General features: G+C 54.6%; 1 protein-coding gene across 1 annotated transcript in view; it reads right to left on the minus strand.

The window, feature by feature from the left end:
* SCN5A (sodium voltage-gated channel alpha subunit 5) overlaps nt 1–24,099 on the minus strand; it is a 105,352-nt gene that overhangs the window by 58,219 nt on the left and 23,034 nt on the right. The window contains exons 4-12 of the mRNA XM_007110492.3: nt 20,747–20,836; nt 19,276–19,404; nt 12,188–12,279; nt 8,687–8,917; nt 7,257–7,320; nt 5,853–5,994; nt 5,153–5,350; nt 3,967–4,146; nt 2,965–3,336 (exon numbers count right to left, since the gene is read on the minus strand). Coding sequence (XP_007110554.2) covers nt 2,965–3,336; nt 3,967–4,146; nt 5,153–5,350; nt 5,853–5,994; nt 7,257–7,320; nt 8,687–8,917; nt 12,188–12,279; nt 19,276–19,404; nt 20,747–20,836 — 1,498 coding nt within the window. The remainder of the gene's footprint in view (nt 1–2,964; nt 3,337–3,966; nt 4,147–5,152; nt 5,351–5,852; nt 5,995–7,256; nt 7,321–8,686; nt 8,918–12,187; nt 12,280–19,275; nt 19,405–20,746; nt 20,837–24,099) is intronic.

Raw genomic sequence — 24,099 nt, forward strand, 5'->3', positions numbered from 1 at the left:
TGGGCATATACCCTGAGAAAACCATAATTCAAAAAGAGTCATGTACCACGATGTTCATTGCAGCTCTATTTACGATAGCCAGGGCATGGAAGCAACCTAAGTGTCCATCAACAGATGAATGGATAAAGAAGATGTGGCACATATATACAATGGAATATTACTCAGCCATAAAAAGAAATGAAACTGAGTTATTTGTAATGAGGTGGATAGATCTGGAGTCTGTCATACACAGTGAAGTAAGTCAGAAGGAGGAAAACAAATACCGTATGCTAACACATATATATGGAATCTAAGAAAAAAAATGTCATGAAGAGATTAGTGGTAGGATGGGAATAAAACACAGACCTACTAGAGCATGGACTTGAGGACGTGGGGAGGGGGAAGGGTAAGCTGTGACGAAGTGAGAGAGTGGCAGGGACATATATGCACTACCAAATGTAAATTAGGTAGCTAGTGGGAAGCTGCCGCATAGCACAGGGAGATCACCTCTGTGCTTTGTGACCATGAGAGGGGTGGGATAGGGAGGGTGGGAGGGAGGGAGACGCAAGAGGGAAGGGATATGGGAACATATGTATATGTATAACTGATTCACTTTGTTGTAAAGGAGAAACTAACACACTATTGTAAAACAGTTATACTCCAATAAAGATGTTAAAAAAATAAATAAATAAAAGTGAGCTGTCTGTTGGGCCTGCCCCCTCCTGTGTTGATGAAGAAACCACTATGTGCCCGACATTGTGCTTTGTTTTCAGACTAGAACTGGGCAGAGGTGTCACCAGGGACCCAGTTGAAGCAGGGAAGGCATTCCCAGGGGCCTACAGCCTGCTAATCTCTTTAACTTTTCAACATCTCCATCTTGGTCCACTAATTCCTTTAACTTTGCAGATAACCCCCTTGGCCTGCTAATCCCTTTAAGGTTATAAATGGGCCCCACAGAAGTGAGAATGGGTGAAGTCAGAGTTCCCGGTAATGAAGTGTTTGAACTTGGGTTCCTCCCGACATGTGCAGTACAATGAGATGATTTTCTCCCTAATGAGGTTAGGGAATTCTATTAGCGCTCCAGCTGCTGACCTGATTCCACAAGGCTGAGGCTCCAGGGCTGGACCTGCAGCAACTGGGAATCTGTGTTCTTGGGAAGCCAGACCCCCCACCCTCCAGGTAATGGCCAGGTGGGTCCCCAGACCCACCCAGAAGCTATGGTCTGCCCCCAGTGCGTTCCCAGGACCTTCTCCTTGACTCCCTGCTCCAGAGGAGCACGAGGGCCCCAAGTCTTCACTCCTTCCGTCCTGCTCGATAATAACAATCATAGATAATAATAATAATAATAATTATTGAACATGAGGCAAGTACTGGTCTAAGCACCAGACAGGTATTAACACTTTTAGTCCTCACCACCACCTTCTGATGTGGATATTATTTTTATTTCCACTTAACAGATGAGGAAATTGAGGCAGAGAGAGATTAATTGCCTGTGCAAAGTCCCACAGCTAGAGCAAGTGTCTGAGCTGGAGCAAAACAGGCCATCTGGCTGTGAGCCCCCTCATCAGCCTGCGTCTACCTTCCTGATCAGGTTTCCCTGTCTTGTCCTGCTTCCTCAGAAGGTCTGCCCTCCTCCACCTCCTGCAGGCCTCGGGGTCTGAGACCCACATTTGCCCTTTTCCTGAGTGGGCTGCTCTGAGCCTTGTGTTGGGGGCAGGGGTCAGCAAGGGCACTCGGTGACTGGTTGGGCAGACATCAGCCTGTCATGGGATAGGCTGACTGAGTGATCAAAGCTCTGACTGGCCTCTCATGATCTGGCCCTCCCTTCCTGTCACCTTTCTGACAATTGCTCCAACTCCCCTCCCCTTTACTCCCTGGTTTCCAGCCACACTGCCCTCGTGGCATTTCCTCCAATACACTAGGCATGCTTCTGCCTCAGGGCCTTTGCACTTGCTGTTCCTTAGGCCTGGAACATGTTTCCCACAGATGATGCAATGACAGTATGTTACTATAACATTATCACCACATCAACGTACTCCTGCGTGTCCTGATTGCTTTAGGCATATTAGCCCATTCATCCTGGCTTCGATCCTGAGGTGGGTATTTTATTTGATATTACGATTTTATTTTATTTTTTGGCTGCACCGTGTGGCATGCGGGATCTTAGTTCCCTTAGCAGGGATCAAACCTGCGTCCCCTGCAGTGGCAGTGTGGAGTCTTAACCACTGGACCACCAGGGAAGTCCCTGAGGTGGGTATTTTAAATCCATTTTACAGACAAGGGACCTGAGGCACAGAGAAATAAAATAACTTGTTCACAGCCATCCAGCTGGTAAGCAAACCCCATCTGTCTCCAGAATCTGGGTGCTAAACCCTCTGCTACACCACCCTCACCTGTTTCCCCCCTCCTTGCCTCCTTCAGGTCATTGTTTAAATGCCTTGTAATAAGGGGGTTTCCCTTTCCCTCTTCCCCACTTTTGTCCTCCCACAGTACTTAGAGCTTGGGCTAATATTACTTGACATTTATCAGTTTGCAAAGTGCCAAAATATTTTGAACTTGATGAATAACTGTTGCCCAGAAGCTCAGAAGTGTTCCCTTGCCACTCTGGCCCTTCTCCAGATTGTCCATGATCCGCAACTCTCCAGGGCTCACACCTGGCACACACAAGACCTCTAGGGCACTGGTCCTGTGTCACCACAATGTCTCAGTGCCCATGCCTTACTAGCTGCTAAATATTTAACTGTCTTCCCTGTTTATCATCATTACATACCATATATGCATACATACACATTTTTCTTCTTTCTTTAACTTTTGTCTGTCTGGAAGCTCTAGGAAGCAGAGATTTTTTTGGTAGGCTTATTCACCCCCAGAGCTCAGTACACAATAGGCGCTCAGTAAATACTTGGTAAGTATTTTCAGACCTGGCTGTGGTGACCAGCCTGGGAGATGGGACCTGTCTGGCGCTGCATGGCGGGGCGGACTCACCGTGTCCAGGGGGCGCTCCAGCATCTTAGGGCGGAGGAGGCGGCTCCCTGGGGAAGTGGTCTCAGAGTCGCCTGCCCCCAGCAAGGAGACCACCCCGTTGCAGTCCACAGTGCTGTTCCTTTTGCCATTGAGGATGTGGCTTGGAGTTGAGGTTCCGGGACTGGGTTGTCCCTGGGCACTAGGCCGGCGCAGGGGCCAAGGCACCAGCAGTGATGTGCGGTGGCTCTCACTGTCCCCGGCTGTGCTGTTTTCATCATCTGCAAAATCTGTCTCAGAACCCATGTCCCGTCGGCGGAAGGTGAAAATGCTTCCATGGCTGGAGCGTGGCTTCAGGGAGGTCCTGCTGAGGCCATGGGTGATGCTGAGATGATTCTGAGGGCACACAGAGAGGGGACATGACCAAGACGGCTCTTCCCATGCTCCCAGCTTATCACTTGTGGCTTTGGCCCCAGCTCAACTTGGAGCATTGAGGGCTTTTGTCGGCCACGTAGGAACTGGATGGGCTGAGCCGGGGGTGCTCAGAGGAGGGGTGCAGCGTTAGAGGCAATCCTGCATCTTCTGGGATCTCTGCTCACCTGAAGCCTGTGCCTCTGGGGCTTTGAGATTGAAGCTTATCTGGGGGAGAAAGGGGCAGGAAGGCCCCTGAAGACAGGCCTGGCCCGAGCAGGGCCTGGGGCAATCAGTCACGTCCCTCACTCATTTGGGCACGTCCTTGAGCTCCTACCAATCCTCACCATGGGGAGTCCCTCAGTCCCAGCCCCAGTGCTGGGGACTTAGCTGAGGTTGGGGATATCCTAACACCCAAACCTACCCTATCCCTCTGCTCAGGGCTCCTCCACTCTAAGAGTGGCCATGGGAAACAGGAGGGGCTGGGAGGGGGGCTCAAGGAATATTCTCCTTGGGGAGCAACCGTGGGGGCTGTGACAGCACCAGGGGACTAGCACGATGGCCTTTTGATGCCGGATCCACCCTGAAAAGGCCAGAGCCACGGCCGGGGATTACCACTGCTTGGGGACCATCCTCCGAGTCGGACTTGGTGAACCTGTCACCCCCACACTCCTCCGACCCTGAAGACATTCGTTTTCTCCTCTTGCTCCTTCTCTCGTGGGAGATTACTGCGGCCAAAGGGGACATCTCCAAGGAGCTGCGAGACACGGTGTCCACACCCCTGATGGTGAGGGCCTGAAAAATGGTGGAAGAAGGGATGCCTTGGTCATTGAGACATGATGCAACCTCAGGCCAAGGTAGGCCAGGCAACTCTCAGCACCTCCATTTTCCCCAACAGTTAAGTGGACTTGTGTACACACACCACAAACGAGTACATCATGGGGAGGTGAGCTCAGACAGACCCAGGATATTTTGAGAAAGATCCAGATCCAGGGATGAAGAGAGTAGTGGCTTAAGTGGGCAGTTCTTGGAAGAGTGGAGTGCTGGGGCAGGTGGGAGAGGGGGTGTGGATGAGCAAAGGTAGTGACAGAACTAGAGGGCAGAGGATCTTCAAGAAGGTTTGGCTGGTCAGAATGGGTGCTGCAGGATGTGGCATGGAGCAGTGAGAAGGAAGTGGATGTCCTTGGCCTAGCTTCTAAAAAGTTTGCTCTGCAGTTAGCCTCTGGCACCCACCATGTGTGGAACTGTGGGGACATGGCAGCATCGCCAGTGCTCACTTGCTGAGCCTGTTCAGGCCTCTGACCTTGGATCTTCCTCACTACCCCATCAGAAGGTATCCCTTGACTAGGATAAACTATGTCTACAGACACATGGTTCTCTTCTACCCAGCATGCACTAGGCTCACGGCGACCATCTTTAGCCAGGAGCTACCACCTTTACCCACATGGCACCACCATCACCCAGAAGACACCACGGTCATAGGGAAGAGCGTTCCTCAGCAGGCACCATACTCACAGGACCCACCTTTACTCAGCAGGCACCACTTTTACCTAGCAGGCACCTCCCCATGAACAGTCTCTTGTCTTTACCCAGCAGGTAACAAATTTTTACCCAGCAGATACCACATTCACAGGAAATACCTACACCCACCAGACACTTGCTTTACCCAGCAGGCGCCAGCTTTACCCAGCATGCATCACTTACAGCCACCAGCTTTTACCCAGCAGGTGCCACACTTATAGGCATCCACAGTCAGGTGAAGGCTTGTTCTGGAGGCTCCTTGGCCACACTGCTCACCCACCTCATGCTCTTTCTTGAGCATCTCCATGGCTTCCTGGAATCGCTTTTCCTTCTCCTCTGTCTCAGCGATGGTGGCTTGGTTTTGCTCCTCGTAGGCCATGGCAACCACAGCCAGGATCAAGTTCACCAGGTAGAAGGAGCCCAGGAAGATGACAAGCATGAAGAAGATCATGTAGATCTTCCCTGCAGACCTCAGGGTCTGGGGAAGCAAGGGGGTGGAGGTCATCTTCACTGGGGCCCCTTCTGGGTCAAGGTCATAAATCCCAAGTTGCCCAGCCTGGCTGTGCCAGGGGTTCAAATGGCCACAGCCTGGAGAGGGGGTAGAGCATGTCCCACCTATAGAGGGAAGTGTCCTAACCTACAGAAGAGAGTGACCTGCACACAGGGGGCAGTACCCCACCCATGGAAGGAGGCAGAACGTTTCAGTTGACACAGGAAGTGTCACGTAGGGTGGACCAGTGTTCCAGTAACAGAGCATGGAGTATCCTATATAGAGGGCTGGGTACTTGGTCACCAGCAAAAGGAAAGTTTCTTTGCTTACTGAGTCCCCATCCCTCAAACGTCCCCTGTGCCTCCTCTCTTCTGACCTGTGGGGAAGCTGCTGGGGCGCTTGTGACTACTCATTTGTGCAGCCTGGGCCCTGGTGCTAGACACTGAGCCCATTCCTGGCAGCTCTCTGCTGGCCCCACGCACCCACGTACCTGCTGGTAGAGGCGCTCCCAGTAGTCCTGCGTCATCAGTCGGAAGAGCGCAAGGAAGGCCCAGGCGAAGGAGTCGAAGCTGGTGTAGCCGTGGTCAGGGTTCTCGCCTGCCTTCAGGCACCTGTAGCCCTCGGGACATGTCCTATGGCCAGACACACTGACTTTGTCCCATGCTGTGAGGGGTCCTCTGCCCCTGAGACTCTAGCTCCACAAACCTACTGCCACACTGCGGGGTTCTGCCGCCATGACTTTTCATGCTGTGCCTCCCGCCCGGGACACCGTCTTCCTCTTTTCTCTGCCCATCTGTATGCTGCTAGGCCTAAATCCGGCTCCCTCTCTGCCCACGTGACACACCATCCCAGCTGCCGTCTGCATTGCCTCTCCCCTCCCAGAGGAAGTGCCAAGGGCCTGGCTCAGGTTTCTTCCCTGCCTGCCTACCCCAGGGTAGTTGGGCACGTGCAGACACACAGGGGGAGCATGAGGCTGAGGTGAACAGGATGGAGCCCAAGGCAAAGGTCAGGCAGCCATGGGGCTGTGGGATGATTCTAGGGTGGACGGGCTGGGGCCTGGCCATGTCTGGAGGGGACAGCCTCTCTCCAAAGAGGGAGCGCTGGTCTGGAGTCACGAGCGGAGTGAGTGTGTGAGAGAGAGGATGGGGGCAAGGGGAACTTGGCAAGTAGGAGGATGCAGCCAAGGGGCCTCTGTGCCTTGCTAATGTCCGAAATTAAGAAATTAAGACTTTTTCTTTAGAGACAGGAAGGGCTCTGGAACTCCATATTCAGAGATGCGGGACTACAGCCCTGAAGAGCACCTCCCTTAGGTGAGCCTGTGTGACCCTCCCCATAACAACCTATGGCACAGTCACACTGACCCAGATGCCGGTGTGCACAGGGCCCTGGAAGCTGCGCGTGGCTACTGGGCATCTCTGGGTACCACACCCGGGCTGCAGGTCCAGGCCCTGCTTGCCCTGGAGGAGAGTCTAAGCTGCCAGGGGAGGCCATACTCACTCTTGACCTGATGGACGGATGAGGAGAGAGGAAGTGAAGACAGGAGGGGGTGGGTGCCGCCCTGGGGGGCTTTGGGAAGGGAATGGAGCCAGGGTTGGGCTAGTGTGGGGCCCTGCAGGGTTTCCTGGGCTGCCCCCCAAGTCCAGTCCCATCTTCAAGGCTCTGTTTGCCTTCCCTGAAGAGCCGAACCCCCATCTCTTTCTTCACCCCTTCCCAGCTGTCTCCCTGTGGAGGTGGGGGGCAGCTGCCATGGGCCTGGCAGGGAAGGGAGGCAGGGAAAGGTCTTGCTGTCCCTGGGGTCAAGGGCATAAACTGAAAGCACAGTCAGTTGATAAAGCACTGGGAGGAGACTCCCCCAGCTGGGTGAGGTGGCCCTGGGGGGGTGGGTGCTACGTACCCAGCGTCAGAGCTGTTCCCACACATTAACACATCAGAGGTGCCATTCTTGAGCAAGTAGTTTTCTGGAAGAGAAGCATCCAATGGTGAGAGGCACGTGTGACCCAGACTCCTTGGGGTTCCAAACTGCACCCTGGGCTTTGGGGAGGTAGACACTGCTGGGGGTCTTCCGTCCGCTCCTCTGCCCTCTGCCTGACCAGGTCTGAGGCAACTCTGGCTGATTCCCTGGGTTTCCTCTGGCTCCTCCTCCGACGTTCAGCTGCCAGTGTCCCCAGGTGGACTCAGGAAATCCCCACACGGAGCTACCAGACCCTGCCCCAATCACTCAGGGGGCCAACCTGGGTCAAGAGAGGCCCTGAACAGGAGGCAGGGGTTTGTTCAGACATGGCTGGGACTGGACCAGATGAGACATAGGACATCAGTCCTGTCGCCTCCACTCTGTGACCATCCATCAGTCCCCGTCACTCCCCACTACCTGCCTTAGTCTTAGGTGTCAGTTCTCCAAGTGTGGTCCCCAGACCAGCAGCATCAAGCATCAGCTGGGAACTGGTTAGAAAGGTAACTTCCCAGAGCTATTGACTCAGAAACTCGTGGGGTGGGGCCCAGCAGTCTGTGTTTTCCAGAGCCTTCCAGGTGACTCTGGTGTACACAAACGTTTTAGAACAGCTGCTACGTGGCCACACTGAATCACAAGCAACTTTACTCATTGAGTTTCCATCTATTTCTTTTTTCCAAAGTGGACTGCTGGTGTATGTTAGAGGCCTTAACTTCAGAACGGCCCTCGGGGTCCTTGTGGCCTGGAATCTGGCCTCGTACCACATCTACCTTTGGTCTAGACTGATGGCTCTAGTCAAGAGAGGGGCTGGTCATCATCCTGGAGGATGGAAGTGTAACCCACGGAGCAGTGAAACAACTCGAGGGGCTCACATGGCTTTGTACAATCACTGAGCTTGTCCTGGGGTGCATGGGTATGAACTTAACATCCTGACAAGGATCACTGAAGTCAAGTGACAAAGCCCATGCCAAGCAAATGGGGCCTCTACTCTGAAGCCTCACAAACTACCCCACCTCCGTCCCCCCACCCTTGCCCAAGCGAAACCCCTCTCCCTGCTGGCAGGCTGGTCTCCTCACCATTCCTGAGCCTTCAAATGTTGTAGCTGCCGTTCTCCTATCTACCTCTCCATCCTTCCCATTCTTCAAGTGTTATCTCCCCATCTAGCCTAAGAACCCAGGAGGACCGGTGCCGAGTCTGCTCCTCTCCTGTCCTCTCTCCCAGAGCCCCAAAGGGCAGGGGCTGGGATCCCTGACACGCAGCTGGGTCTCTGGGGGAGCAGGCAGGGCTTGGACATCCTCAGAAGGAGGCCTGTGTGGGAGATGCTCGGCCCTGGTGGCCCCACGAAGCCCTGCCTGGGCCACAGAGCCAGTCAGCACCTGGGTCGTTGAGGTAGAGGTCCAGCGATTCCCAGACCAGGCCGTCGGCTTCCACGGAGCCATTGGTGCCGCTGAGCACCGTGAAGTTGCGAACGCACTTGTGCCTCAGGTTGCCCATGAAGAGCTGCAGGCCGATGAGGGCAAAGACGCTGAGGCAGAAGACCGTGAGGACCATCACATCGGCCAGCTTCTTCACAGACTGGATCAGGGCCCCCACGATGGTCTTCAGGCCTGGGGGAGGCGAGGAGGAGCTCGGAGTCACCCACGGCACCCGTGCTCCCTGCTCCAGTGGACAGGGGCCGGGCCTGAGGGGTGCCGGGCTGGTGGGGGGATCATGAGGTGGGTGCAGGGGAAGGAGGCCTCTCCTGCGCTTTTCAGACCAACACCTCCCTTTCCTCTGCTGCTGAGAGTCTGTCCTGATCCCCCTGGGGCAGGAGTCCAGTCTGGCTGTGTATTTTCAGAGGGGTCTAGTTCTCTTTGCTCTCCATAGCCAAATAAATGAAATAAGTATGGAAAATGCTGTTTTCTTGTGGGAGAAAACACCCAAAGCCCATCCCCCTCTGGTTAGTCCCAAGTTATGCCAGGCCTGTCCCTTTAAATGTAGTTCCTGGAAAGGAGACAGAGGGCCAGGCCCCCTCCAGGGCAAAGGACAGCCTTGGCCTTGATCCTGAGATGGGGAGAGACACAGCCATTCTTGGTAGGGGAATGTGGTGTGTGCACTGGGGGGGTTGGCGGGGGGTCTGGCTAAGGCCATGGTGGGTGACGTCCTAAGGGGCCTGCTCTGGCTCAGGCCCCACTTTTGGGATAGGCATAGGGGTACCTGTTTTGTATTTTCCTCCTCTGCCCTGTCCCCCTGGGATCCATCCCCACCCATCCCACCCCCCAAAGCTAAGAGGCCATGATCTGTTAGTTGCACGGCCCAGCTCCCTGCAGAAGCCAGCGCCGCACAGAAAAGCACGTGTAGACGCCTCTGGTCTGACACTTGGCTGCGGTCCTACAGCAAGTTCACAAGTTCGAGCAGAGCATTGGGAGTGAGGGGGCTTCTCTGCCAGCAGCAGGGACTCACCTCCCATCCCTCCTCCCCACCCCTCCCTCCGATCAAAGCGGCCAGATCTCAGATTAAGCTCCATCCATCCATCGTCCAGCCGGTTAATGTGTTAGGAGCACCTGTGCGGCTGTGCCTGCAGCTGCTGTGCCCATGACTCAGAGACAAGGAGGCAGCGATGGGCAAACACAGGAGAGGGGAGAGGAAGTCCTCCCCACAGTGCCGCCAACGCTGCTGCCTGCCCAGGGCTCGGAGGCACTCAGCGTTCTCTGTGAAATAATCCTGGCAGATGTTGGCAACTGCCTGGGCACTGGGTGGACCTTGCAAGGGTCTGGGCCCAGAGTGGTGGAGGTGGTGATGGTGGTGGCGGGGTTCATGAGCCCTCTGTAGTCCAGAACTACGCTTCATCTCTAGCAGAGTTTCTAGGACCCTCGGTGGGCATCTGGTTCTCCTCACCACGCTTGGAGACCCACCCATAGTGTGGGGCATGGTGGGGGCAAAGTGAGGGGCCGTGGGCAGCAGCTTACATACCCAAATTAAACTCTGCCTCCAAAGTATCTGTGGCCTGAATCACTCAGTTCAAGGCTCTGAAAAGCACCTCCTGGTCTGTGGAGATAGTGTCCTCAGGGACAATCAGTTGGTGACCCATTCCTTTAACCATTTCTCACATTGATGAGAGTCCACTTCTGGCAAGAATGATTCCAACCAAGTAAAGGGATTCTTTCTGAGAAGAGCCAGGAAGAGACGGGTCCTGGGGAATCAAGTGGGAAATTCTCCCTCCACTGAAGTTCTAACAGGCTGGGCGAAGAGCCCTTGGAAACTAACCATTCTGATTCATTCCCATTTTAAAGGAAAGGAGACTGAGGTCTGGAGAGGGCCACGGCTATTAAGCCTCAACTCAGGGGACACCTCCTCAAGGGAGACTTTGGTAATGCTGACCACAACATTTTCCTAATGATCACTTTCAGGAGCTGCTGTGTGCTGCCTCACTGGGTTGCTGGCAGCTTTGAAGAGATCCAGTGGGACTCGGTTGGGGTTGGCTGGCTCCCTCCTTTAACCCCGGACTGAGAAATATTTTCCTTTGTCAGCCTTATTTTTTTTAAATAAAACAAACTGGAACATGATTTTTCTTAATTGTCGTGGTCAGTGTGCTTATCTATCCTTGCCAGGTGTGTGCTGTGAAGTCCCCAGGGCCCTAGAGGACAGACCCTGGCCGATGACGCCTGTCACAACGCTGGGGGGTGCTCCACGGGGATGGGAACAGAGTGTCCCACTCGCTACGGGCTCTTAGCAGAGGTCTGGGCCACGTGCGGGGAGTGTGCGGGCAAGTGGCTCCAGTGCTCACCCCGTGGTGGGTTCAGAGCCAGGAGGAGTATTGAGGCTCAGTGTGAAATCAGCATAAGTGGGGGCTCCTCTTATTAGATAATTAGCCCCACTGGGGGAGTCTGAACTCCTTCAGGGAGCTCACAGCAGGGCCCCTGCCTCCCTGGGGGCAGCAATAGCAAATGCAGGCCAAGGGCCCAGGACCCCCGAGCTTTCCAAGTCAGGAGTGGATATAACCATCTGGCTCACCAGCTCTGACATCCCTCCAGATCGGTGACATGCAACCTGTTTCCAGCTGCCTTCTTAAAAGAAATGCCTTCTCCAGCTCTGAGTGGGGATGCACTCAGAAAAGTTTCTGGAAGGGGCCTCTGGGCTCTGCAATCATTATAAGTCTTTGAGAGCTTTCCTAGATGGATGGGGTAGACTGGCTTTCTAGAGAGGTCATCTGGGCCTCAGAAGGTTTCCCGGGGACAATTGCCAACATGTGTCAAGGAGAATTTCTTCCCGAGGCTACCATGCACGGTTTGCTAAACCTCTACCGCACATGCAGCAAGGGCTGTTAGACGCCAAGGCCCGGTGACACCTGTCCACAGAGTACTCTCCGTTTCACAGAATGGGGCTGCGGTGTCGGCTGTGTGTGTATCACCAAAGGGGGCTCAAGGCAGGAACCGGGCACTCAGCCATGAAAGGCCATGCCTGAGCTGTCCTTTTTTACTCTGGGTGTGGTTTCCCTCACAAACAGTACTTTTAGTTTCCTTATCGGAGGATGATACTTCAGGCTGAAGCAACTCACATACAAGCTTTTAGCTATTCCAATAGATGAGTTCAGTTTAGGAAATAAATCGCTACCTTGGGAAGAATTTGGGTTCAATCCAGGACCTGCCATGGAGTACTCTGTGCCCCCGGGGGTCTATGGTGGTGGGCTTTGCTGGGGTGGGCAGTCCGAAGCCCATTCTGAGGCATGGAGGGGACAGCCGTGTCCACTGAAGACAGCCCCCATACCCAAGCTCTGGGAAAGGTATTCTGGGGACAGGCACATTTGAAGGGGCCTTCCCGAGGGTCGCCTTGGCTCCCAGGTAGCTGGAAAGGCCCAAGCGTGTCCCTTCAGCCTTGGCGTTTAACCTGATTTTCACCTGAAATGACTGATATAGTTTTCAGGGCCCGGAAGACTCGGAAGGTACGTAAAGCTGAGACATTGCCCAGGTCCACAAATTCAGTGGTGTATCTGTAACAAGGGAAATTCACACACAAGACAGTGACAACACGCCAGTAGGACACACAGTCAGAGGAGGGGGGTGGGGGAGACGGAGAGAGAGTCACTTGTAGCTGAGATCTGGGAGGCAAACCTGGGCATCTTACCTGGGATAACTGAAATAGTTTTTAGAGCTCTCAGGACTCTGAAAGTTCGAAGAGCCGACAAATTGCCTAGTTTTATATTTTCTGATACATACCTGTAGAATCAAATCACAGTTATTGGGAATTACAAAGCAGCACCTCAGCCTGCCCTCCCCGACCAGCCCTCTTCCTTCTCCCCCTCCCACAGGGAGGGCTGTGCATGACCCGGGGCCTCCCCTAGGTTTTCTTCCTGATCTCATCCCTCCTGCCACGGGGAACTTCAGCGAGGGTGCCTTAAGGATGTCCGCAGAGCAAGCTCCCAGGTGGCTCTCTCGGTGATGGTCCTGTGAATAACCAGTGCCACGAGGCAACGACTCTGCCACGTTCTCCATGCCACTTGGGGACTATGACACGAAGCCACGTGGTGGGGTCTGAGACTGGGGACACAGCAAAGAGGGAAACTCATTTTCCAGGAGGCTCAGGCCAGGTGATATAGGAAGCAAGCGGGTTTCTGGTCCTGGTTTTGCTCTACGTCTTCTGCAGTGTCACCAGCTCATGCCTGGCAGCTCTGATCCATGGGACCCTGAAGTCTAGCTGAGACCACTGCGGAGGCATGGCTGGGTGTCCGAGTGCATCCCACTCCCTCCTTCCAACCACAGATCTCTGCGCAAGGCGTGGCTCAGGAGTCCCTGTAGTCAGGAGCTGGAGGTGACTTGAGTACTCAAAGGGAGAAGAGTTCCCAAAATGATGCTTTGGAAGATGAGATGGGAGGTTGCCCAAATATTTAGCTCTTAATTACTCACAGGCAACGGCCAACACAAGAAAAGAAAAAAGCAGGTTGAGGGGTCCTAGGGATGTGCCAGCCCCTCTCCCATGAGTCCACCCCAGTCTTGGTGTCTCCCCACGATGGCCCTGGGTCTCCACAGGAGTAGTGACCTTGGGAGGCAAGCAGCCCTCCTCGGTGTGTGTCCTGCTTGGGCCTGAGGGGTGCTCAGCAGGGTTGAATGGCCGTGGGGCTCCCACCTGCAACTTGGACAATTGTCCATCCATAGCTTCCACAATCACAGGAGGAAGGAGTTGGTCTCTGGCTGGCAGGGACCCGCCCAAGCAGAGCGTGAAGACACGTGTGGATGGGTCACATGACCAGGATGTCTGAGAGATGGATGGATAGTGTGTGACCAGGGCTGTTGGGACAGTGGCAAGTGACTTGTGATATTTAACCAAAGGTTTCATATCCAGGGTGTCTGAGATTTAACCAAAGGTGTCTGATGTTTGACAAAGAACAGCAGACTCAGAATGTCTGATGTTTAACCAACTGTGTCCAACCCGGTGTCTGAGTGACGTCAGTCCAGGGACACTGGGTGAGTGTCGAGGGTGGGCTGACAGTGCAGACAGACTCACTCTGCCTATCATTGTGGACCTCCAGGCCCTTCCACTCGGCTCAGGGTTTCTGAATCTGCCTTCAAGCTCTGGGGTCTGCAGGGAGGGACTTGGCAGGCTGTGCCAAGGGACTCAATGTCCTCGGGTCAGCCGGTTCCAGCTCTAACCCTGGGCTGACGCCAGCTTCCTCTCCATCCACTCATGGGCCTATTCCATGTTTATGGGGCCCCGTGGACGAGGCCTGCTCCCTCCTTACTCTCCACATCCCTTCAGAGCTGGGAAGTCAGCAGACTCATTCTCAGCAGAGCTTTCCTTCTGTCTACACCAGATCCTTTCCACGGTGTGGTTTCTATTCCTTCTGCTGGAGTCACTGCAGCTTGCAAATCTTTCTTGGGCACAACCGTCAGATGCAGCCCTGTGTTCCGGGGGGCGTAGAAGTCACCTCCCTTGTTCTGGCTCATATACATCTATTGATTTAGTCGAAGCTCCCTCTCAACTTTTGATGGCTATTCTACTTTCTGTGAGGGCTCTGACCCTCAGGCCTCTGTCCCACACTCTCCTCTCAGGCTTGGACTCTCTGTCTAGACATGGTGTGGCCATGGGACTGCCAGGTTGAACCTGGACCATTGCCGATGTCGCTGTTACATGGAAGCCACAGTTCCAGCCTGTGGATGGCTCTGGATCCATTTTCTGCTGCTACTCCAATGGGTGTGCCCTGAGACAAAGTTTTCTTGTTCAGGACACTGGCTTCAAGGCTGTCTCTTCTGGTTACAGGGAACGGGCAGAGAACTGTGCCAAATGGAGAGGGAATCAACCATCCCTGCTTCAGGCTCTTGTCCCTTCCAGACCCTGCCTGTCCCCTCGTGTCTCCAGGGAAGCCCTGCCCAACTCCTGCTTGGATTTAGCCTGTCTTCGCCTGTCCCAGTGTAGACCCTGCCTTCCCCATCCCCTCAGGGCCCCCAGCGCTGACAGTGCTTGCCCTCTGCTCAATACCTGCTGGGCATAGGAAAGCTGAGACCCCAAAGTATGTGCTTCTGGCAGCCTTCAAGGCCAGCTGTGTGGCTGAGAACAGGGTAGGGCCAGTGGTTGAGTGTGGGTGAAGTCAGGTCACACGTGGGAGAGCAATACTAAGGAGGAAGAAGACTTGACGGTGGGGCACAGAGCAGGGTGAGGACAAGGTGTGTCTGTGACCATGTCTGTGACACGGGGGCTGCTGCCTCTTTTACTTGACTCAGAACCTAGTGCCTGGCTACTTCCCATTTGGGAGCCCTAGACCCCCACCAAAGCCTCTCTTGGGGCCCCAGAGAATGGCAAGGCAGGAGAGACCCTGTATTTAGCAAAGGGCCAGCTTCAGCAGTGGCCCAGGTCAGGGTGGAGCTCTGCTCCTGCCAAGCTGGCAAAACCCTCCTCCAAGCCATTCTACTCTTTCTGCTATGGCCAAGTGGCTGGGCAGGGGCAGACAGCTGCAGGGGTGGATCGTGGGCCCTGACACAGAAAAAGCAGCCAGTGGTGGGTGAGAATTCCACCCCATCACACCAGCCCCAGTGCAGGAGGGAGCCTTTTGGAGACTGAGAAACCATGAGGAAGGCAGACCCTGGCCTTCTTCCTGCTCTGCCCCTATCTTGCTGTGCAGCCCTCCCATTCCAGGCAGACGGCCCTTCCTGGGCTGCTAGGCAGAGGTACAGACAGCACAGCACGTTAGCTACTGCGGTGATTGCCACCCTCTCCTCTCTGCCCTCCCTCCCTTCCCCTCCATGTTTGGTTTCCATAACAACCCCAGAAGGTGGGAGGCTGCGCTAACTAGCAGGTAATGCCCAGCTCAAAGGGGGCGACAGGAAGAGCTCTGGCTGCGGGATTGCAAGTGGAGCCTGGCAGGCTTCCTGGCACCCCCTCCAACCCTCCACAATTCTAAAGTGGGTGAGGTTGGGGATCAGGTGGAAGCCTAGCCAGAAATATCAGAATAGGGGTGCTTCTCAAGGTTACGCGTTAGAAGACTTGATTTGAGCCCCAGCGTTGCTGCTGATTCATTCTACAATTTTAGGCAAGTGGTAGGCTCTCTTTGAGCCTCAGTTTCTCCAGCTGTAAAATGGAGGGTGGGATGGGGAGTTTCATTGAATAGAACTTTGTTGCCACTTAAGAATCCTCTGATTATTCTAAGAGCCCCTCATTATTAAATCATTTTGGCTATAGCAGAACACTTTTCACAGCATTACCACGGCAGTAATTCATTGTTTTCATAAGGCAGGAGCACTGTCAATCAAAGTGCCAGGCCAATCCAGCCCAGAGCACAAACCTGACATGCCAATGGGCCCAGGCAGCCCCAGGGGAAGTTAGTGGACGATTTCTGTGAGACGCTCGGAAACCTGGAAATAGTCTCGTGGTCTCTGAGGCCCCGTTCTGCTTTTTCTCCCCTGGTTCTGGTCCAGAGTGAAGGCAGGAGGGCTTGGTGAGGGAGGTACTGCTCTGTGATTCCCAGTGGAGGGACAGGTTTTCGGCGGGATTCCACGGGGATTGACTGGCATGAGACAGGACAGGAGGACTGGCTAAGGGCTGGATGGGGAGGACTCAGAGCATCTCCCAGAGTCATGGGCTGATGACAAGCCAAAGCCTGGCTCCTGCCATCAGACAAGGAGCCTGGGTTCTGGGAATGTTGCTGCCATGACCCAGTTCTGCTGAGGCTCCAGGATGGGAAGGTAGGAAAGGCTCAGGCAGATGCTCTATCCTCTTGAAGCCCCTTCCTGTGACTTGAGGCCCTCAGGGGCCCATGGATCACTGTCCCCCACCCCCCCACCCCACCCCCGCCGTAGGGCACCTTGGAGCCTAGGCCCGCCTTAGCCATCCTACTCCATTCCCATGAGTGCAAGCCCCTGGCTCTGACAGAGAATGCTCCCTCCCTCCTCACACGTCAGACTTGCCTCCCAACTCTGTGTTCTCAGCTGATGATCCTGCTTCTTACCACTGAGAAAACAGAAGCACTCAGAAGAGAAATTCCTTCTCTCACTATCGGCTCTATCAATCCACCTCCACTGCCTCTTGAAATTCTGGCTTCCCTGCTCTTACGGCCAACACTCCACCCAGACCCTAGATTCCTACCCCTTGGGCCAGCTCAAGGGCTTTGCTCCTGCAATTGCCCCCTTTCCTCCATCACCAACTTCCCCTCTCTCGTGGATTGTTCCCTTCAATTTGCAAAGATGCCTCCCTTCTTTAAAGGTCCTCCCTTCACCCATCCTCCCCTCTGGCCACCACCCTACTTTGGGTCCTGTTTTAGAGCAAACCCCACAAAGCAGATGGGTACATTTGCCTCCCCCCCTGCCCTGCCCTCTTCTCACCCTCCCTCAAGCCTTCTCTAATCAGCCATGTGTCCCCCACTCCCCTGGAAGCCATCTTGTCAAGGTCAAAATCATCAACCATTTTTATGTTGTTGACTTCAACGGTCCATCTTGGTTCCACCTTCCTCAGCCTCCTTGTGGTTTCTTTCAAGTCGAGTTACATTCCCCCCTTGGTTTTCAGGATACTGCTCTCTCCTGGTTTTCCTCAGCCCTCCCTGGCGGTTCCCTCCAGTTTCTTCGCTCCATCCTCCTTTTTCGTGACTTCAGGATGTTAGAGCGTCCCAGGGTACAGTCCCCAGGCGGCTTCCCTTCCCTGGCGACACTCCCAGATGATCTCATCTGGTCTCCTGGCTTTAAATACCATCTGTATCCCGACAGCTTCTAAATTTATACCTCTGAGTGGACCTCTTTCCTGAACTCCAGGTTAGAAGATCCAGTTGCCGACTCGATATCTCACCCTGGATGCTTTCATACCTAATACATTCCAGACTGGATGTTTGATTCTTCTCCTCCCTCTGTTTTCCAGGCCAACGAATGGTCGCACCAGCCACCCAGCTGCTCAAGCCAATAGCCGCCCTGAGGTCTCCTGTCAGCCCTACCTTCAAATATACTTAGAATCTGACCATGTCTCTCACCTTCTCCACTGGGACCCTGGTCCCAGACACAATCCTCTCTCTCCTTGCTACGAAAATAGCCTCTGAGCTGCTCCATCACTTCCGCCCTTATCCCTCCACAGAGTCCTGTCCACAGAGCAGCCAGGGTGATCTTCCTAGAATGTAAATCAGACCGCGCCCCTCCCTGCTTTTAACCCCCATTGGCTCCCATCACACTTGGCTTTTATCATGGCCTGTAAGGCTGCATAATCTCTCCCCCACACCGCACTACTCTTTCCCTTGTTCACTTAGCTCTGCCCAGGCCTAAATCTACACTGGATTCATGGCGAGTGGTAGCCTCTCTCTGAGCCTCAGTTTCCCCACCTGTAAAACGGCAGGCTGGAGTCAGCTCACAAGCAGCATGCCTAGAAACAGGGGTTCTGATGCATGTTCTGACCACCAGGCAGAGAGAACCCCATCAGCAGGGTCCAGCTTCCCTCTTTTCCTCTCTCTTCCACTGCATGGATGAGCTCAGAGCCTCTCACATCCAAGGGTAAATAAAGACTGTCATGAACAGGTGGGTTCAGTGAATCTGAGAATCCTAGAAAGTGGCAGTTGAACTGAACCTCTGATACCACCCAGCTCAACACCGACCTTTCACCAGTGGGGAAACTGAGGCTCTATAAGGGTAGGGAGTATAACCCTCATCAGCTCTGCTCTTGCCAAGGTGCGGCGCCCAGCCCTGCACACACTGGGTTCTCCACACGCATCAGGCTTTCAGAAAGGGTTTGATGGCTGAGCCCCTGACCATGACTCCTGCATGGGAGGCCTGCCCTAATCACTCATCCCCACCAGAAACCAGCATCCGTTGCCTGAGACATCCAGAGTGGCATGCCTCAACACAACCCCTAAGCAAGGGTCCCTTCCCTGGCAAGGAAGTGGGGCCTCAGCTGGCATGGCAGCAGGCCTGGGGTCACATTTGCTTACTGTGTCCCTGGCATCAGTATTCTCATCTGTAAAATGGGAGTAAGGAACCCCCATCCAGGTGACCTCTCTGGCTGGTGTGAAGACCCACTGGATCATGTCAGTAACCAGGCGTCTCACAATGTGCCAGACATTGACTCTCTGAGTGGAGATTGCAGCCATGCTGGGGCACCTGGCATAAGCTCCGGGGGATGCCCAGCCACTTCTCCAGCTCCTTTGCTCTCTTTCCTGCAGTTTAAATCACCTTGGAATCCAGGTCACTGTTCATAGTGGTCCAGAGATTTCAGGTTGTAACATTGGTTTCCCTTGACAGAAATGGCAGAGGATGCTAAACCAGAATCTTAATGAAGTCCCTTGAGCAAAGGGTTGCCACGGAGCCACAGATGAGCCAGGGGGCCTAAACAGCACAGCCGCCTGAGCTACTCTGAACCTGTCTCTCCCGACCAGGGTGAGCCGAGGGCCTCCACGCCATCTTCCTCCTGCAGAGATGATGTTGCCTCTGCAGGGAGGCAGAGAGGGCTGGGCAGCCTGGGGCCAGGAGTGGCGCCCACGCCTGTCAGTGTGGCCGCACCTCGCACAGCACAGGGGCGAGGTACTTACGCCATGATGATCACACTGAAGTCCAGCCAGTTCCACGGGTCCCGAAGGAAGGTGAACGCATGCAGGCAGAAGCCTCGAGCCAGAATTTTGACCAGACACTCAAAGGTGTAGATGGCAGTGAAGGTGTACCTGGGGAGGAGAGACCGGTGGGCTTTCTCAGGGAGGGTGAAGCCCCCAGGCCAGGTTGGCAGGAGCCCTATGCAGCTTCCCTCTCGAGGGCTCTCAGACCAGGCTCCCTGCAAAGCCCCCATGGCAGAGCTGGAGCTGGGGGCCGGAGCTTCGTTCCAAACACCTGGTCAACTTATGCATCTTCCCGTTTACTCAGCGTTGTGCATGCCCATGTGAACCCTCCATCGTCTGTCTCTTGGTTGTCTTGATGTAAGAAGACCCTCCACGTATCTCCTCACCCTAGCCCTGGGGGTCCAGGTACACAGGCATACGGTGGCCACTGTGGGACAGTTAGGACACTCAGAGTGTTGGCCCCTCACTCTTGTTTGTGGATCCTCAGTGATGGGAGGATTCTCATCCTCAACCACCTACAGGTAGGTGGGTACAGCTGTCTACCTTGGGCTTGGAAAGGGGGGTGATGTTCTAACACTTGAGGCTGGGAGGTTGCTGTTCTCTGTGTCCGGGGCCAGCTAAGCAATCCCAAATGTTCGGATGCTGGGACTGCGGCCCACAGGGCCACAGCCATGCTTGTCTCCAGGTCTTAGCAGCTGGATGCAGACCCCAGCACCGATCGCGCTGCTGGGTCCTGTGTGAACGAGGAGCACCACCAGACAAGCCACTTAGGTAAGAGAGGCTGTCCCCAACATTTCGTTGGTCCCCTAAAAACAGGGCCTTGTTGGTTCCACTTAGAACCTATGGGTCAGGTACGTTCATTTGGGAAGAAAGAACCAGGCACAGTTTTCTAAAACTGTGCAAATGGTTATAGGAAGCAGGACTTAGGGAAAAGAGGCAGCAGAGTGTGGTGTTGAGGTCGGAATAGGCCTGGGCCTTTTCCCCGCAGCCACACCCCCTAGCTGCAAGGTCTGGGGTGGTTACTTCTCCAGTTCTGTCTCTCATCTGTCAAATGGGCATAGTGTCTGTACCTGCCCTATTGGGTTGTCATGAGGGTTACATGATGCTTATTGTTCCAGGATAGTGCCTGGCATGCACTAAGTGCTCAATCAGTTATTAGTAGTATTGTCTCAGAGCCTTCTCCAATACCGTCAGTCCTCTTTAGGGTGGGTCAGGGAGAAACCCTCACTTTGCCAACCTGGAGAGCTTCCTTTCCTGAGGACATAACTCAAAGCATGAATTTGGCAGGACTGGAAGCAGCGAAAGAGAGAAGGGCTAGGGCAAGGACCACCGCCCCCGCACCAGGTGGGTGAGTCCCTGGGCCTCTGCTGGGGTAACTTTGAGGCCAAGAGTCTGGAATGGAAAAGGCAGGGTGGGAGGGGCTGGCTGGAGAGGCCCTGAAGATACTCACTCGACGTATTTGGTCCAGGGTGGAGGGTCGTGCTGGGCCATGAACACGCAGTTGGTCAGGATGGTACACATGATGAGCATGCTGAAGAGCATGGAGCAGGGTCAAGGAAAACCATGTGCAGGGGGCCAGACGGGCTGCCACTGCCAGGGGGTCCCGCCCCAGGTGTCGGCACCGCCAGGCCAGGGCTGCCAGATCAACGAGACAGGGGCTCCCAGGAGACACACCGGGGCTCTGCCCAGTCCTTGTCAACCCCTCCCCACTGAGGCTGGACACCTGCCCTGTTCCACAGTCCCCAACAGGGACCAGACACCTGAATTCAAACAGCAGAGTCCCTTGTAGGGCCCATCCTGGAGAGAAGGGAGGAGGGGCCGGCCCCCAGACCTCAGAGGTTTTTACCCATGGCCTAGTGGGAGCCCTGTCCTTGACCACATTAGAGGGAGATGGGTGTTTATAAACAGCTCCTCAGGGGCCACTGTTTCAGGGAGAGGAAAGCCACGGTGGCAGGGCCCCAAGTTCCCTCCTCCACTTCTATGGGAGCAGCCCACGCTGACCTTTGAACTAGGACTTCTGCCAAAACGTTCATGCCTTGTCCGGACACAGTGACCCGGGGGGAGACAGGAGACCACATCTCTGGCTGCTTCCTCCTTTGCACATGCTCTTCACTCGTGGCCTCTGCTCCGCCTAGTACACTGCTTCCCTCCTTCAAGGAGTGCCTCCTCCAAGCAGCCTGCCCTGACTCCTTGCTTGCTGCAGCCCCATGGCACCAGGCATCCCTCTTTTAGCACGTCTGGCTCCCTGAATGGCAGTGCCCATCTGTCCCCACCAGAAGGGGAGCTCTTCAAATGCTGGGATTGCGTCTCAGGCATCCTCTGGGCCCTTGGTCTCACACTGAACTGCTCCAGGCCTTGTCTGATCCCTGAGTCTTTTTTTTTTTTAATATATTAATTTATTTTTGGCTGTGTTGGGTCTTTGTTGCTGCACGTGGGTTTTCTCTATTTCCGGCGAGTGGGGGCTACTCTTCGTTGCGGTGCGCGGGCTTCTCATTGTGGTGGCTTTTCTTGTGCAGCACGGGCTCTAGGCGCACAGGCTTCAGTAGTTGTGGCATGTGAGCTCAGTAGTTGTGGCTCGTGGGCTCTAGAGTGCAGGCTCAGTAGTTGTGGCGCATGGGCTTAGCTGCTCTGCTGCATGTGGGATCTTCCCAGACCAGGGCTCAAACCCGTGTCTCCTGCATTGGCAAGCAGATTCTTAACCGCTGCGCCACCATGATCCCTGACTCTTTGGCTCCAAGTCCCAGACACTGCTTCAGGCCGGACAAAGCTCTGACTGACCGCCATGGCCTCCCTTACCTCTACCGGACCTGCAGAGGAACAAGGGCCAGACCCTGGGCCTCTTGTGGGTAGGGGCACCCCCGAGAGGCCCAGCCCAGAACAGGGACACTCTGCTGCCCCACAAATCCTCTCCCCAGCCTGAGAGAGGAAGAAACTGGGCCTCCCTTCCCTGCAGCTGCCCCCAGGCTCACCACCTTGTCCCGGCCTCAGCCCTGCGGGCAGCAGCTGCCAGCCAGGCGATTCCCACGGGAAACCCAGGAGCTGCAGTAATTGAGTTCCGGGGGCCTGCCTCTTCCCTCCCATCACAGTTCCACCCTTTCCCATGGCTTGGCCCAGCCTCAGGCCCGATGGGGAGCCCAATGCAGTCAGACTGGAGATGGGGCTGAGCTGGGGTACTGACTTTGGTGGGGGGCTGGCCCAGCTGGAGAGAGAGGTGGGATATCTCAAGGAATCTAGGTAAATGCCCTCCACACCTCCAGCACTCCTTCTAGGGAATCCAGGGAATCAGGCAATAGCATGTCAGACCTGGCCCCCAGTTCCTAATGAATTCTCCAATTTCTCATCTGAGATGAGAGAGGTCAGGTATTGGGACACCCACCCCAGGGTTTGGATACTCAAACCAGAGTTGCTCAGCTCAGCGGCCAGGGCCTCAGGGAACCTTGATTCCTCCCCGGCCAGAGGGTGTCTCTCCAGACACTGAGGTCCTTCCCTCAGCTTGGTATCTGTGCATCCCTCTGCCTGGGGGAGGGTCTCCATGGCCAGGCCTAGTTCCTCTCCAGCTTTCAAGGGCAGGATCAGATACCCATCTCAGTAGCCCTCCTCCCCTACACACGTGCGCGCATGCGCACACACATTCCCGTTCCTCACACCCCGGCTCCCTGCCAAGGCTTTCCTCACCGGGCAGGCAGTTAACAAGCCCCTCAACCAGACTTTATTCATCCCCACAGATCCACTGCTAAACCAACTGAGGATCAGATGATTCCTGAAATATGAAAGTAATGATGCTAAGAGCAAGTATTTATTGAGCCCTTCCTAGGTGCCAGGCTCTATTCTCTGCATCTATTAACTAATTCAATTCTCCCAAGAACGCAGAAGGTGTTCCATTTTGTCTCCATTTTGGAGATCAGGAGACTGAGGCACAAAGAGGTTACCTTGAAGGATGCTCTAGTAGGCAGAATGATACTCCCCCCCACCCCCGCCAAAGACAACTACATCCTAATCCCTGTAAACTATAAACGTTAATTTATACAGCAAAGGGGACTGTGCAGATGTGATTAAATTAAGGATCTGGAGATTATCCTGGATTATCTGGGTGGGCCCAATGTCATCACAGGGTCCTTATAAGAGAAAGAGGGAGGCGTCATCATGATGCTTATGAGAAAGACTCCACCAGCTGTTGTTGACTTTGGAAATGGAAGGGGGCCAGAGCCGAGGATTTCCCGTAGCCCCCAGAAAACAGAAAAACCTAGAAAACAGACTCTCCCCTAGAGCCTCCAAAAATGATTGCAGCCCTGCCGATACCTTGCTTTTAGCCCAGTGAGAACTTTTTTGGACTTCTGACCCCCAGAACTATAAGGTGGTAAGTCCATGTTGTTTCAAGTGGCGAAGTTTGTGGTAGTTTGTTACAGCAGTCACAGAAAACGACTGTGGGTGCAAACCACCGGGTGAAGGGCTCTGTAATGTGTGAGCAGACGGCCACCCAAGAAGAGGAACAGAATTATTTGTCATTTTTAAGAACAAACCTCATATGAGCACATGTGCGTGGCTCTGTGTAGGAGATAGGGAGGCCTCTTAGCTATTGAACTGCTCCAAGATAGGATATTATGAGAAACCAGACCCACCTCTGGCTGGGCTGGGCAGGAAGGCTTCTTGGAGGAGGCATTTAGACAGGCACTGGAGGCTAGTTAGGGTTCCTCCAGCCATCAGTCAGCCCAGCTGGTCCTGGTGAGGCTCAGAACTGGGGAGACCCCTGTCTGGGGAGCCAAGCCTCTCACAAGCCCTCTCTCAGTGCACACACCACTCACA

This window comes from Physeter macrocephalus, chromosome 18 (genome assembly GCF_002837175.3).
Source record: "Physeter macrocephalus isolate SW-GA chromosome 18, ASM283717v5, whole genome shotgun sequence".
Lineage (NCBI taxonomy): Eukaryota > Metazoa > Chordata > Mammalia > Artiodactyla > Physeteridae > Physeter > Physeter macrocephalus.